At 39.6% G+C, this 16,921-nt stretch overlaps 1 protein-coding gene across 1 annotated transcript in view; it reads left to right on the forward strand.

Annotated features, from left to right (window-relative positions):
- The window catches only part of LOC140229337 (synaptotagmin-15-like), a 52,128-nt gene that overhangs the window by 9,821 nt on the left and 25,386 nt on the right, over nt 1-16,921 (forward strand). The window contains exon 2 of the mRNA XM_072309619.1: nt 13,649-13,841. Coding sequence (XP_072165720.1) covers nt 13,649-13,841 — 193 coding nt within the window. The remainder of the gene's footprint in view (nt 1-13,648; nt 13,842-16,921) is intronic.

Below are 16,921 nucleotides of genomic sequence, written 5' to 3' on the forward strand. Positions count from 1 at the left end.
CAGAAAAACAGAAAAAAGCATCACCTTGGAGAGAAACAGAATTAGGAGAAAATACTCAGTAATGTACACTGAGCTCGTCAAAGATTATGCCAGAAGGAAAATAAAAGGTGCATTCATAAACACACACATACACAGATACATATAAAATCAATTATATATACGTATCTATGTATGTATATATATATATATATATATATATATATATATATATATATATATATATATATATATATATATATACTATTATATATTTAATGATATATAATTGGATAGATACATATTGGTGAAGATGGAATTATATTCTTCGTGTCAGTACTTATATATTCGGATAGACTAAGTCAGCAAATCTCATACAGCCTTTGGGGTGTGTTTTTTTTTTCTCTCTCTCTCTTCTCGTTGCAATTACAGCCGGCAGCATGAACAAGTGGCGCAAACAATGATTTAATGACCGAAGGCCATCTCTTTCCAATTTGCATGAGTGAGCGCGCGATGGTATTAGTACCGTCTCTGTATACCTGCCGTATTGATGAGTTCGCTGTAAATGTGTGTACACACACAAAATGTATACGCAAGCACAAGGCAGCCGCATAGCAGCGGGAATGGTAAAATGGGCTTTTTCTTTGTTCATTTTTTATCTGGGTTGTTGTTGTCGTCGTCGAGACCGACCTGTTGAATGAAGCATACTTACTCCCTCCTCCGTTGCACGCGATGCTGCGCGTGGACAGAGTTGTTCGGCGGTCTGTCACGTCTGTCCATTTCCTTGGTCTGCCTCAGTTCCGTATCGACTGCAATACTATAGGTATTTCCAGGGTAGCCCAACGATAGCAGAGGATGTTAGACAGAAGATCGACTCGCTGAATAGTCTCATTCTGCTTGCATTAATGTATCGCATTTCATGCATAATGCATTCAAACGTTAAGCTCAAATTCAGACAGCAGGAGAGAAAGAGAGAGAAAGAGATGAGAAAGAAAGAGAGACTACTATTGATCGAGGAGTAAATGCGCACGTGTTTATGTAAGTGCGTAGTTGTGCGTATGTGGATGTGTGTCCACATTATTCTCTCTTTAAGCGAGTTCATCGCATTTAAACACATCCAACACCGTTTTTTAGTTTTAGTTTTACTTTATTGTCTTACTCATGAGCAACTTCATGGAGAGAATAATTGGATTTAGACGTTTATTGGCATACGTTAAAATATTAATATCGTTTGATTTGATATCAGAATTGGCTAGGGCAAAATTAATCATTTTCAATAGGGCCCTATTTTTTCCATAAACAACAACACCAACATGGTTTAGCTTACATTTGTATTTCACTTTAGTAAAACATAATCAAATGAATAGTGCAATGTCATAAAGACCGAGCTAAGTGCATAAAAAGTGCATGTATGTGCTCATAAACGTTGTAGGGTTTGCTCATGAGGTTACTGGGTGTTTAGGTAAGCTTTCTGCGTTTTCAGAACTAGGAAACATATTGAGGGATAATGCCGAAATCAAGTGCCATGTTCACTTGCCCTATAAAGTGCGGGATTAAGGATTCCCTCTCCCCCTCACTCTTTTTCTCTTTTCATTCACTTTCTCTCGATAAAAGCACATACAAACACACTCTCACACACACACATGCATCCAAGTTGCCAAGAATAACCAACACTACGCTATTTCTTTCACGAGCGTTGGAATAAAAAAAAAATGTTGCCTTGTTCACCATTCTATCCTTATTCTTAACCACAAGCACCCTTTGGAATACAGCCAGCTCGCAACAGAACACCTGCTCACTTCTAGCAGTTCTTCCCCCAAGTGTAGTACTTCTTGGTTTCAGACGCTCACTTTTATCTCATCTGCTTCTTTTGCTCGCAGCATCAGATTGATTCCCCTTTGAGTTTTAAATGCGCACGCCTTTCAAACTTCAAACATCTAATTGATTTTTCCTGGTCACTGACTACAGTGTTGGTTCACCTGAAAGATCATAATATTATTCGCACATGTTGCCAAGCGCTGATTATGCGGCGGAAGACGTTAGTTTTGATGTATAGGGTAACGCAATTCGGAGTTAAAGAGGCAAACGAAATTGCACCCTGAGAAAAAAAAAATGCCCAGCCTTGGGTAGGTCGAAGACATGATGTCAGCCCCGCGCGCGTCGGCTGCAAGAGGCGGGCTGAGGAAACCGGATCTGAACGCTAGGAAGCTCTGGGCCTTTATTATCTAAAGGCTCATCATTTCTTGCGTGTTGATCATCAATCATCTGTCAGTCGCCGTCTCTATTCCACCTGAGACGCCTCTAGATCCTTTCCCTCTTTAATCAAATTCATCTACCCCTCTCCCTCTCCCTCCCCCTCTGTACCCTTCCAAACTATTTCTCTTCCTCATCTCCTTCTCTCTCTCTCTTTCTCTTTGTCTCTCCATCTCTCTGTCCCTGTATCTCCCTCCTTCCGTTCGAGGCAAATTTGATGCCACTTTCTGTTCTTAGTTTTAAGTATTCACGCGATAAATTCTGATCAACAGCGTGTGACAGGGGATGTGGTGATACGCAGAGTGGAAAAAAAGTGTGAATAGCATGTGGTGAATGAGTATCATCCGCCTCCCACGAATGGCGGGGAAAGAATGGATACATGGAGAAGATTGGTCTCTGCCTTGTTTTCGTGCGAGGATGCGCTGTTTTGAAATTAGCATATTGTTCACCACCAAAAGTCGCATGTTTGTTGTTTGTTTGTTTGTTTGTTCGTCTCGGCTGCCATTCATTACCCTCAACTATACTTAGCCAGCCATTCGAACTTGTTTAGATCGAAACGTATACTGTTATGACGGATGTATACTATATTGAGCAGGATTTAACAATAACATAACGTAACATTGCAAAACCTAACATAAATACCATGGCATGACATGACATATCTTATATACCACAACATAACATAATATAATATAATATAATATAATATAATATAATATGATATAATATAATGTAATATAATGTAATATAATATAATATAATATAATGTAATATAATATAATATAATATAATATAATATAATATAATATAATATAATATAATATAATATAATATAATATAATACAATGTAATATAATATAATATAATATAATATAATATAATATAATATAATAAAATATAACATAGCATAACATAACACAACATAACATAACATAACTTAGCATGACATAACATGACATGATATGTAACAACATAATAGGACATGATATACCTGTGACAGCATAAAATAACGCGATATAACGTTACGCTGATATCCACATAGGAAGCTTTCATCGTCAGTGCAAAGCCCCACCCCCTCCCCATCCCCCAAGACACACACACAACAACAACAACAACAAAAAGGGGGAGAGTAGGAAGACAAAAATCGATGTAACAGCTTGTGTGTGTTTCGAGAAGAGAAATTCTCTTCTCAAAGAACATACTGCTAGATTGTCGGCAAAGAAATGCAGTTTGCACCGATTACTTCAGCAAACATTCATTTCGAAGCTATCCCATACACGTGCCGTCACCTAGGACGCCATTTTGACGTGAAGCAACACGTACACACTGTGCGCCACTCAGGTCAGCTTTGACATGTTGACCGACCAGCAATATCCATTAGTGAGCGAGTCATTTTTTTTTTCCAAGCCTACCTTGTGGGGAGAAATGTTGAAAATATCACAAATTAAATCTGTGTAATGGACTTGCATCTAACCGAGGAGTGGGTAGAAGATGAAATGGGAGGGAGGTTGTTGTTTCTTTTTATTTTCTATATTTAAGTTCGTCCTGTTCAGGTCGATGTTTACTTTCTATAGAATATTTCTATCCCGACTATAAAATATACGACGTGGCTTCAAGGATGATCGCGACTGTCATTACAGTTACAATACAAGGGGATAGAAAATGTATCTCGACTTGGCAAATCAAAGAGAAAGAACGGCAATTGCTTATCAAACAAGAACGATGGTATCAAAAATAAAGCGCATACGCCGTTGATGTAATGGTGCAATCACTGTTAGGCAATGTGGCAAAAAAGGCTGAAGTCATTTTATGGACTTTGACATATGAAGGAAAGATAAATGTATAATAAGCTTTCATCGGCGAATAAATAGACGGGTTATGAAGAAAGGAATCGGAAACACAGGGAGAATAATGCAAAAGCGGCAACCGCTCTCAAGTGATGGAGGCCGAAGTTGGAGACGTAATTCTGAACTTGGCAAGGGAGAAAAATCGTATAACTAACGGACATATAACTAGCCTGTGACACAGAGTAATGGCTATCTACCTCAGATGTAAGTCGAAAAATCGTCAGACTATCTGAAGAAGACAGTGCCTCCCTTTTCCATTTTTTTTTTTACAGCAAGCTACAGTCTCGACTCTGACTTGACCTGCGCTTGAATAAGAAAAAAAAAAAGCCTACAATAGCCGATGCATTCAGAACGTATAGCTATGCCCAGGCCATTCCTGCACCGGTATGTTTATTGATAAATGCCGATTCATATTAAGTGAGTACGCGGTGGACAAAGAGCCGCGATTCTTTCAGCAGACGGCATCTTTTGCTTTCGTTGCTTTTTGTCTCCCCATCTCCCACATTCTGTTTTGTTCAGACGAATCACTAAATGCACCATTCATGCTCCATAATTCTATGACCCCCCCCCCCACCTCCCGCTCACCTTTTCATCCCCACGATTGTGAGGCATCTTATTCAAATTTTTCCTCTCTGCTCTGCTGTTTATCCTAGCAGGTGCGGTTCGTGAACTTTCATGAAAGCTTCCAAGAGATTCTTTTTTGCAAATAAGTTGAATGGAAAGAATGGCTTTGACCGAGGACAAAAAAAAAAGAGAGAAAAAAAAGCCGCTCTCCCGTCTTGGCTTGCTCACTTTTTTCTAATGTATATGTATGTATGTATGTATGTATGTATGTATGTATGTATATATATATACATACATATATATGTATATATATATATCCAACGTAAATGCGCTATTGACAATCATTTCCTGTTTGGCATTGCCGCCCATTTCCTTCGTGGATCCAAAGACGACTCTGTGATTAATGATAATCAGTTCTTAGAAACGCGTATTTACAATTTACAGTTTTTTCATAGATTCTACATTATGCGTGTGTACGAAAACAAAAATCATACGAAATCGACAATTATCAAAAAGATGAGTCTTTTTAACAGAGATTTGAATCTATAAAAATCTAAAAATGCATCTTACATTTAAGGGGGGTGGGGACCTGTTCCACGATGATGGTGCCATTTTCCAAAAGCCTTATCCCCAAATGCCGTGGATTTCACACTTACTTCTGAGAGGACATTCTCTGACTTTGAACGTATATTACTGTTGTAGATAGGATGTTTTATTATTTTTTTTCGAGAATCTGCTCATTTTGTCCGCCGATGACACCCTTTGCCGTGCCCAATGGCAAGTTCCGTTAGCGAGTTCACACTTCTCTGAAGTGGCTTTTTCTGAGAACAAGTCTTTACATTATGGAACGTTCACCCTGTAGAAGAATTTTCCTATTTTGAGTCGCACTTTAATAACACGAAGAAGAGTAAATGCTCACATCTATCCCACTCATCTCCCATTTGTTAGGTTTTGTGGAATTCGTGCGGTTTTTAATTCCTCTCCCCACCCCATCCCTCTTCCCTGCTCACGAACGGAAATGCGTTTTGACCATTCGCTAGCGCTGTACATTATCCAGATGAATTCTTGAAACCCATGAACGCCATTAAACAGGTAAACAGCAAGAGCAAGAGTGCAGCGTTGGCATGGTGAATGCCGTAATCGTATGAAACGAGTTTGCTTAACCCAAATTCATGAGATTCAAAAGACAAAACAACACAATCTGAGCTGTCATAGACCAAAACATTTTTCTCGAGTACCAATAGCATTTTAGTGTATATAAGATGGCTTCTTTTACACAGCACACCATTATTTTATCGTTTATGCTCATCGTGCAAATGTTGAAAATCACCTTCATTCCGCATGACTGTGTAGAAATCCTGGTATGAAGTTCTAATGAGGAGTGTACTAAAGAGCAATCTTGAGGTGTCAAGCTCATTGGAGCCAGAGATAGATAGATAGATAGGTAGATGGATAGATAGATAGGTAGATGGATAGATAGATAGATAGATAGATAGATAGATAGATAGATAGATAAATAGATAGATAGATAGATAGATTGATTGACTGATAGATAGATAGATAGAGAGATAGATAGATTGATAGATAGATAGATAGATTGATAGATAGATAGGGGAGGAGAGATTTTCTATGGTACACGTACTTTCATTAATCTAGGAGATTGTCAAAGTGGGAAGTGGGGGGGGGGGTGCTGTCGATTCGATTCCTGCGAAGACAATCAGGTACTGGCTGCATCGCATCTCCCGTATACCAGGTATTCTTTTTGTAGTGACTCTCCATATCATTTTGGCCATGTGGAATCTAGTTCACGAAAATTAGTCTTCCTTGTTACTATACATTCTTATTTTTTCTGTTTTTGATTGCAATATGATTGGCGTGGAATGAGAGCTTTGTTTATCTAGTTAAGGACAATATCTGGCCCATTCATGGGTTCATCAATGAGAAATTGATGCTTTTTCCTGTGTAGAAGAGGAAAAGAAAATAATAAGACTGGGGCACCGTGTGCAGAGGGGAAAAAATAATAAGACTGGATGACAGGGCCATACGATATGTAATTGTAACGTGAATGCATTTGCAATGACGTTGGGAATCTGGCTCGGGCGTGGAAAAGAAATTATTCCCATATATTCTTCATTGGGTTAGCGATATATACGGTCGTGGAAATGTGGTTAGCATTACTTATGTATGGGTGAGAGATTAAGATATCCTGGCGCAGCATATAATGAATCAGATTGAAATGCTAACTGACCCGAGTTGAGCCGCCATGATTCTGTTGATGTCTGCCTTTGGAAAGAATCACTCCCGGGGTAGTGGTTTTGGGTGCTTGCATCAGATTATCTGTGATGGGGATTCATCTTTGCTCTAACTTCAGTCTCCTTGTTATTTCTAACTCTGATATAATCATGATCAGTTTAGTGTGTGCGTCGATTCATATACATGGGTGTAGAAGCACTGTATGCATAAGATATATTTAGATAGATATAAATTCACACAAGCAAAAAAAAAAAATACACATACACACACACACACATAAAAGAAGACACTAGCTAAGACAAAAATATGGAAGATTTTTTTTTTCTTTTAACATCTTTTAGTTTGTCTGATTTTGTAGCTCTTTTTTCTAACTCTCGTGGAAACTGGGCCACGGAAACATCCTCACAAGTGTCATACGGCCAAAGTCCCTGTCGAACTCATATTGGAAAAGAAATGCAAGCAACGAAATGTATGCTTGTTTAGACAACACTCGAAGTGAAGGCACTGTCAAAATCGTCGCGCCTTGGGCTCACAGCCTAAAATCGCGCGAGTGGCCTAACCCTATCTCTCCGGACAGGCCAGCTTTTATCTGGTGTGGTAGGAATGGATTCGTGAGACCGTGGCTTCGTATGGGTTAAGCGTGTTCATTTCAGAGCGCCGGCGTCTCTCGCTCTGGCTGAGATTATAATCGCCAATATAGACCCATGTCTTGTCGCCTTCCCGAACATCATTCGACGTAACATCTCATTTTCAAGACAATCAAAATGTCCCCGAAAGACTTTTCATCTCTTTCTTTTTTTAACAAGCTAAAGGAGTGATGAGGAAATGGGAGATGGGGGGGGGGGTAGGGGAAGGAATACTGCGGGCAATGATTTGGAAGGTGTAGCTGTTGTTCGTAGCTTCTCCCCCATGAAAATCAGCTTGTCCTTGCTAGTTCTGCATTTATTGCGGTGGACTCTAGGGCAACGACGTGGAAAGTGAGGCCATTTTGGAGGACGCTGTTATCGAACACTGTATATATTGTGTGACACTGTATACTTTAAAAGCAGAGACGGTGTACGATACGAGGTAATTGAGTGAACATTGGGCAGTTTCAGCAATCACTATATGCTGTCCTCGTTAAGTCAGTTTTAATCGTACATTGCACAAGCGATTTAAGCAGATGCCAATTTTCGTCACTTTCATATATTATTACTTCTGACAAACTATGGGTTTGCCGATTCTTGACAATATAAATCACTTATCAAGTCAGATTAAGTGCAGGCTTATATTTGCGTTAGAATTTGTAAAATGATATTCATCTTCATATCAAAATCTGCGCAATCTTTTAGTAGCTGGGGATGATGATGAAATATTGATTTCATGATGAAGAAGTAAATCAACGTGTTGTTTCGGACGACATGGCAGCTATAGGGTGTCTTGGCGCACATTGCCAGCGCAAGATTCATCCGGCAGGAGTCTGTACGCTCGTGACTGGCTGAATAATGCATGGCTAATTTTGCCCGTGCTCCCCACGCCGTTGTGGATCCATGGAGCACGCAGCATCGCTTTCCGTGGGCCCCAACCCGATCGTGTCTCCTCTCGTACGATTCGTTAATCCATCCTCTTGGCAGTACACTTTGACATGTGTGCAGAAATTTGCTTGTAATTTTCTTCATTTCCCCACGGAGCGGAGTGAAGTATTTAGTCCTTGATTGGCTTATCATTCCAAAACCCTGTCGTTCTCTGGAACAGACATCAATGTAGAGCCAGCAGAAACGAATGTCAAACAAGACTGAAAAAAAAACCCCAACAACACTGATCTACGCACAAATTAAATTAATACAGCAATCATCATCTACATGCTGACAATTCAGTGTCTTTGTCTAGCCAAAGACAATAAGCAGAGACTTGAAAATATGTCTTTCGTGAATCTAAGTCTGAATATAAGTCGCAATCAAACTGAAAAGGAATATCATGATTCAGCATGTTCATAAAAGCCCTTGATAGATAATCATGTATTGGAAAAAAATGGAATCGCCCCGCCGAATCATCACAAATACGTAAGAGCTCAAAATCCTAGCTAATTGAAGACACACAGCCGTTGAACATTCAAGCCATTATGATATGGATGTCCTTTTAGTTGTCACAGCAAGAAAATCACGGCCCATGAAATATCATCTTTCACCGGCACAATGCTTTTAAAAATTATGTCCACTTACCAGTTCTACTTTTGATGATGTACAAAATTACATCCCCACTTCAACGTGTTCAAACGACGACAAACGATGAAATCGCCTGACTTGAATCGTTGTGTCCTATCACTTTTGTTGGATGAACAAAAAGGTCTACAGAATAGCTCCTCTACTTCTCGTAGGTGTAATTCAATTTCTTGACTTCGAACAGTCTCAACTGCAAGTGACCCTGCCTAGGTAAGCCCCTTAGACATCATAAGCAATAAGCTAAACAACATGTGCTTCGACCTATCATGATACTATTTTTGTTCTAAATGCTATTCTGTCCTGCCTCCCCATGCCCCTCCCCTCCCCCTTTCTCTTACTCTCAAGAACCGATAATTTCCTTCCACGTTTCTAGGCCATCTCATGGTCTCCCCTTATCGGATTAATGCTTGCATGAACAAACAATCTACATACACTGCATCCTTTCCGGGAGACCCTCTTATTTCATTTTTGTGCGAAGGAGCAAAATATTCCCCTTAATGTTGTAGGTATGCAGAGTCAACAAGAGAATTTAAGTAAAGACTGTGTAACATGCTCATTTTGAGAACCAGTACCGAACAGTCCTGAAAAAAAGTTCAATAATTTCAAACATTCCTTATCTTTTTTCCTTTAAAACATAACTTTCCCCTAATACTGTGAAAAAAAAATATCAAAGCGAAATGCTAAAAATCTAAGTTTTTCACCTCACATTAGCTTTTACATGTGCAGCCACAGAAATTGATACCCAGTTTGGATCACTGTCGCTTTGTTCGCATGGTCACCGCAGTGTAATAATTTCAAAGAATGATACAAAATACCGAATCGAAACAAAAAAAAAGAACAACAACAACAAAGATTGACGAAGAAAGTATCTTACTTATTATAGCGCATGTGTTGAAAAAAAATATTTCGCAATTTCCTTCTTATTCAAACTGCTACCTTTTTAAATTAAAAAGCTCCTGCTTATTTTGTAACATCAAATGATATTTCTTGCCTGTGGCGTGTTGATTACTACAGAGCCATAAAAAAAAGAAGCTTTCTGCGTCCTTGACCACAAAAAGTGCAATCGCAATTTTGCTCTGCCTTTAATGTCTCTATCTCCACACTGAATGTCTGTTAATTGCAAATGTCAATATATAAGCGGTAATATAATATGCACATGACCATGATATATAGTTACGATTGAATGTTACTAACTCTCAGTTAATGGACATTTACACATGAATGTACTTGTGCGTAGGACCGTTTTCAGCCTCTTTAAAGAGAGAGAGAGAGAAAGAGAGAGAGAGACTCTGTTTATTTGATGGAAATGAAAATAAATGTGAACTTTGAATTTTAAACTTTGACTAAAGAACTTGGTTATCTCTTTCAGGCTGAGTTTGGAGATTAGGAATTTGTTGACTATTTGTGCTTTGCTATCAAATCGAGAATTCACGTCAGCAAATCGACAACTGATTACAAAGCATGCTATTGCTGTCTTCATTTCCCACTTTGAATCTGAGAGTTTACGCATGTCCCGAGCCAAAGTAACAGGCTGTGCCTCGACAGAAGGTCACGTGACTAGATTTGTGTCAAACTATAACTATGTGACAGACAATGTCATTGACGTACGTGGGGAGTTCGTTTGCAAATGCAAACCTTCGAAAGAAACAAAAGAGTTAAAAAAAACAAAAAAACACGCAGCCTGAAAACTCATTATCGTAATTGAATAATAAATACAATATATCAGAACTATTAGGTAGCTCTTTTCCTTCATCTCAAAATGGTTTTGCTTGAAACGTAATTGTAGTCCTATGAAGCTGTATTTGTTCTACCCTTCCCTAGAGGAGTATATATACATAGTATATATATATATATATATATATATATATATATATATATATATATATATATATGTATATATAATCTACAAACGGAATCAGAGAGAGAAAAAGATATAAAGAGTTAGGTCTGTGGTAACTTATTTTAGAATTAATGAATGTCGATGGAACAGCCTATAGTATAATGTTGACGCCGATAGCAATATTGGTGTCTGGGCGGATAATTTGCGAATGCGAGTCTCTCAGTTGACAAAACAGACGAAATGAATCAAATGTCACTATCTAATCCAAACGAGACTTTCACTTGTTGCAAACAAATAGTAGTAGTCACTCGAAAAACTGGAAATTAAAAGCAAACATTAGATACATGAATATGTGTGTGTGTGTGTGTGTGTGTGTGTGTGTGTGTGTGTGTGTGTGTGTTCTGTCTGACCAAGACATGTCTTTTGCTTTTCTCCCAGAAAGTATATAGAAAATTGAAATATTAGTAAATATAAGTAATTGTCATGAATCGAAAATGTCAAATAATACAACGACCGCCTGTATCAAAAAGCATTTATCCATCTTCGAGTGAGCTTTCCTAAAGGAGTACATTAATTACTTTAAATCTGTCGTATGTACAGTAGGACCTCGATTATCAGGACATCGATTATCCGGACATCGATTATCCAGGTTCTCTGTTATCCGGACGTCGACTAGCTGACATTTTTTTTGGTAATGTTTTTATGTATTTTCCAGTGCCAAATCTCCCTCGCACGTTCAACCATTATCGTGAGATTACACCATGGGACATATAACCGTCCAATCTTCGCAGCTGACTGTCGCTTTTAAGGAAGTTCGTGGGACGAATTCGGAGACTGGTGCCGCGCTTGTCACTTGCACTGAGTGCAGAGCAGTAGTTAAAATTACAATGCTGTGGCATTATTCGACCAGTTGGAATATCGATCTTATTGTCGGTGACTATCGATCAGACAAACAATATATGAAGGGATATTTTACTTCGTTTTATTTCCGCATCAATTCCTGAAGTATGAAACATGATGTGCATACCCCTACAACATGGCATGTTAGAAAGTGCTGTATTTGAGCATACATCGTATCTCTCTTATCCGGCCAAGTCGATTACCGGACGCCCGTCGGTTCCCGACGTGACCGGATAATCGAGGTGCTACTGTAGTTGTGTTTGCTGAGTGTGTGTTCAGGCGAGGTTCAGTGTCCGCTTGTACTCAAAGCATCCTATATCACTGACATTGTACGTAGTTTTTTTCTGTTTGAGTGGGCTCTAAATGACTGATCCTATGTTCTCAAAAAAAAAAATCGCATGAAGCAGTAATCGTAGCACGGACATGATCCGCCGCAAATTCCAAGAAAATCTGTCCTCAAAGCGACGTTTACGGTTGGCATGTCTGAAATGCGAGGAGGTTAAATGACTCCCTCTCTCCCTCTCTTTCTTTCTCCATCTCTCTGTGTCTGTTTTCTCTGTCTGTCTGTCTGTCTCTCTGTCTCTCTCTCTTTCTTCTTCCCTGAATAGACTTCCTGTAGCACTTCTTTTTTTTTTCCTAAAACAACCGCAGAATCATATCACTTTTCCTTTCTCACCCGCGGAGCTGGCGCGACCTGGGATACCTTCCAAGTAGCATCTCGTCTTTGTGGCTAACCAAACGGAGTTACGGCCCACACTTTTGATGAATGCACCTAAAGACCACAATTGTCAGGCTCGGATTACACTTTTTTTTCCTCCTGATGCATTCCCATCCGGAAGTAAACAAAAATAAAATGAGAAAACAGCTAAGAGAGCGTGATCGAGTGGAAACCTAGCAAAGAAAGAAAAAATGAGCTCAACAGTAAGAAACGTAAAAGAACGGCAGACTGAGCAGAAAAGTGATATCATTACGAGTAGCATTAGTGTCTTATTAAAGACAGTCAGCGTACCTATGTTGTGTTGGCAAAGAAAGAGCGAAAATGGATGTGTGAGCAGAAATTCAGCACATGACTAGGAAGGGTTCAGCGACGTTAACCTTTTCTGCGTGTCACCTTTGAAAACAAGGCAATATTATCCGCGACGAGGAAGATTTCTTCTCGAAATGGCAAATCAATCCACGGTAAAGTCGCATAATTCTCTGTTTTGCGCGCTTTTGCCTAAGCTTCATCACCTCTTGGTATTTCAGCTGTTTTGCTCTTCAGGTACTTTCTTCAATTACACATTCAAATCTTCCTTCCCCACTATCCATACGCCTCTTCAATCCCAAACATGATCGCAAACACGCGTTCTCAATGGTCGTAAGATTACCATTATTACCCTAGTGACGTCAGTATGCGGGCATAACGGTCGGAAAATGTCCGACACGCTGGCGTAAGCACAGTAATTTAGCAAACGCAAATGCTGTTTAGAAATCGCTTTGTTATCATCGTTTGTCATCTGAAACGCACAACTTTCATGAGACGTTTTACGTTTTCGTACATGGTGCTTCATGGTTGGTTAACAGCCCCTAAAGTTACCGAATGTTTTCCGTTCCTTAGCAACATAAAATGAGACACATGTACAATATGATTGCCGATACAAATACATTTAAGAAAACGAGGGGCAGGTGAACAAATAAACTGGCTTGGTCAGCCAGAATAAAGCAGTCATATACAATTTTAATAAGAAAAAAAGAAAGAAATTTTGTGCGTTATTTGTTTTATACATTTTGATTTTGGCACTTCTGTCTTGTCTCTCCCTCTCTTTTGAATACAGTCCCGGTGGCGGGCATCATTGTTGGATCGCTATGCGGGGCCGTGGTGTTGGCTGGACTCGCCTTCCTCCTTTATCGAGTGTACAGGCGGAAGTGCGGTTCGCGCATGCGCTACGAGAGACTGGGCGGTATGCAGAAACCTCCCGCACCGGCCGTTCAGATCGACGGGAAAAGCTTGGTCACTCCGCCTGTCAGGTTTGTATGTTAAATGAAACGAAGAGTTCAATTACGTCATTGTCATTACTTGCAATTTCTGTTTCTGTATCATCAATGCCTCGTTACAGCTGTAGTACGATGCTTGAGCATGGTAAGGAGAAGATGAAAGAAAAGATTAAGAAGAAAACTATGAAAGAGAAGACTGAAGTTGAAGAATTGAGTAGGACGTAAAATATAAATTCATCTAAATTGTGGTAATCATTAGTGTTAACCTTCATGTTTTCTTCATGAAAACCATGGCCATCAGCTGGAGATAAGCCATACAACAGGGGCAAGGACGTGGTGGCAGCAATTTGTTTTTCTAATATGCTGATGGGAGATAGTGGGAGGTTCCGCGCGTAGGCGCAAAGGGGAACTGTACAAGTGTCTGCGTCCGCTGCAAGATCAACTCCGCAGAGTATCAATGGCCCATTGCCACCGGATTCCGTCTATGTATATTTCATGCTGCCTTGCAATGTACCATGACCTAAAACATAATGACCCTGCATTTCTAATAGTCTGGATATATACATATATATATACTTTTTTTTTCCTGTGCCAACCACGTGTATAATCAATGAGAAATTTCATCTTTCAAGGAGAGCTGTGGAGACAGGCATTATAATCGATGTAATGAAATCAATGTAATATTAATGCAATTGAGAGAAGTGCTTTAGGTATGATGGCCAATTCAATTGCGCAATTGAGTGTTGAATCGATATCAGTGGCTATGGGGGATTTTTTTCTCCCTCGAGTTTTCTCTTCACATTTCCATTTATCCTTCATTGACTGAAGCATACAGAATAATGCACAGAAGGCTTTGCTGCCTTAATTTTTTTTTTTTTGGGGGGGGGGTGCTAAGTGCCATAAGCACGCATGATGTATAATGATTATGAGCTATATTTTGGCGGAATGAACGGCGCGTAATAATTTAGCGCGGATCAACGAACTAGTAATTTTGACGAGTAATATTTCAGCATCAGTTCCAATCTTAATCCCGAGAAAGGTTTTATGTTGATTGTTTTATCGCGTAGTTTCGTTCACGTGTTTGTTCGATTGATAGTTTGTTCAATTGATTGTTTGTTTCTTTGTTTCTTTTGTTTGAGATTATTCGGATGGCGTTCCCTCCCGTCCACTTCATCCACATCGCAAATTGAAATTTCACATCATGCGCGGGCTGTGTGTGTGTGTGTGTGTGTGTGTGAGTGTGTGTCTGTCTGTCTGTCTGTCTGTCTGTCTGTGTCTGTGTCTGTGTCTCTGTGTTGTTGTCATCCCTGTATATAGCCAAAGAATATAATGCAAGCTTCTTATCCTCGCCCGCACCTACTGCCATCCCATTATGCCGCCATGAATACTAGTCATTAGTAATTAGTCATTAGTCATGAGTCATTAGTCACTAGTCATTTACATCGCCACTGAAGTGACATCATTTTGCACGAACCATTAATATACATTGCTACCTTTGATACGAACTACACGTACCAACCTCTCAGTGCCAGATGCGAGGTATTATCAAAAGACCATTTAATGTGAATGGAAGTTACACTGACCAATTAGGGACCAAATAAAACACATTAGAGAGCAAACTTTAATATGTTGTTATGCTAACGGTAAGAATTACAGTGAGATAAACATTTTATTTTCAAAAGATGTGAGTTATATCGACACAGTCATCCCACTAGACTGACAACCACGAGTCATACAGCCCACGAGTTCGACATTGAAAACAGGTCCATGAGTCGTACAGCTCACGAGTCATACAGCCTATGAGTTCGACACTAGGCAAATAAAGCCCATGAGTTCGACACTAGGTAAAAACAGCCAACGAGTTCGACAGATACAGCACGGGGCTTGATGTGTCGGTCTCGTGGGCCTTGTTTGCTTAGTGTCGAACTCATGGGCTGTATGACTCGTGAGCTGTATAGCTCGTGGGCTGTAGTACTCATGGGCTGTAGGATTCGTGGGCTGTATCATTCGTGGACGGTCGGTCTCGTGATGTGCACCCTTCTAGACAAGTAAATACAACTGGCAGATACGCTATGTCTATATCTACCGTAGATTTACACACACCACTCCAAATCTTGCCCTGTTTACATCTACTAGCATACTTTGAGGCCTCCTGGTGCTAATTGATTAGAATATTGCCCTCCAGTTAGCATTCTTTACAGCACACTGGCGTTCTCTTTGTCCAGTAAATTAATTCCACTTTAAAAGGACTTAATTAATTCCTGCATACCCCACCTTTGGCGAAAAACAAAATGTCACCTTATCATAGATGTATTTTAGGTCGAATGCTAAAATGGCTTAAATCAGGTCCGACCTATTTACTGGAGAACCTGTTGATTCTTTCGCGTCCAAACAGTGGAATCACACCCGTCCTTGAATATTTCAACTGCTAATGGATTGCCAATATTTGCTTACCCGGCGTTCTGTCTGTTTTTCCGGATCATTTTATTAATTCTAATTTTTTCTTCAAACCAGAATAACATCTCCGCAAAAAAAAAAAAAAAAAAAAAAAAAAAAATGGGGGAAATCTATAATGGCGTGTCTGAAATTGCCTCGGCGATTATCATCCTAGTATGCGGCAAATGCTTGTCCATGGAATCACCCGGTGGAGAATGCATTCAATGCACGTAGCCCTCGCGTATCATTTTCATGCGGTTTATAAATGTTGTATTTCAGTAATCGTGCATTTCTGAATCACCGAACATCGCTATCAAGAGAATATATCGCTTATAAACCAGTGGTGGCCTCACCGTGTAATGGGCTCGTGAAGCGTTTTGAAATCAGAAGCGCAAGGGCCTTGGTTTCTTTTGTGTGTGTGTGTGTGTGTGTGTGTGTGTGTGTGTGTGTGTGTGAGCTGATACACATTCTAATCCACTGAATTTGTGTATAGGTCTGGACTATAATATTGCCGAAATGCTCCAATGTTTCTCAAAACCATATGGCAAAGACCGTTTCTGTCGACTATGGAGAGCTCGCCCTAAATAATAGGCATTCCAAACACATCCATGATAAATGCATGTAAACATGATTCCGCGTCTTGAATGTTTCATCTGTCAGTAATAGATTAATTCGAA

Source organism: Diadema setosum, chromosome 5 (genome assembly GCF_964275005.1).
Source record: "Diadema setosum chromosome 5, eeDiaSeto1, whole genome shotgun sequence".
In the NCBI taxonomy this organism is placed as follows: domain Eukaryota; kingdom Metazoa; phylum Echinodermata; class Echinoidea; order Diadematoida; family Diadematidae; genus Diadema; species Diadema setosum.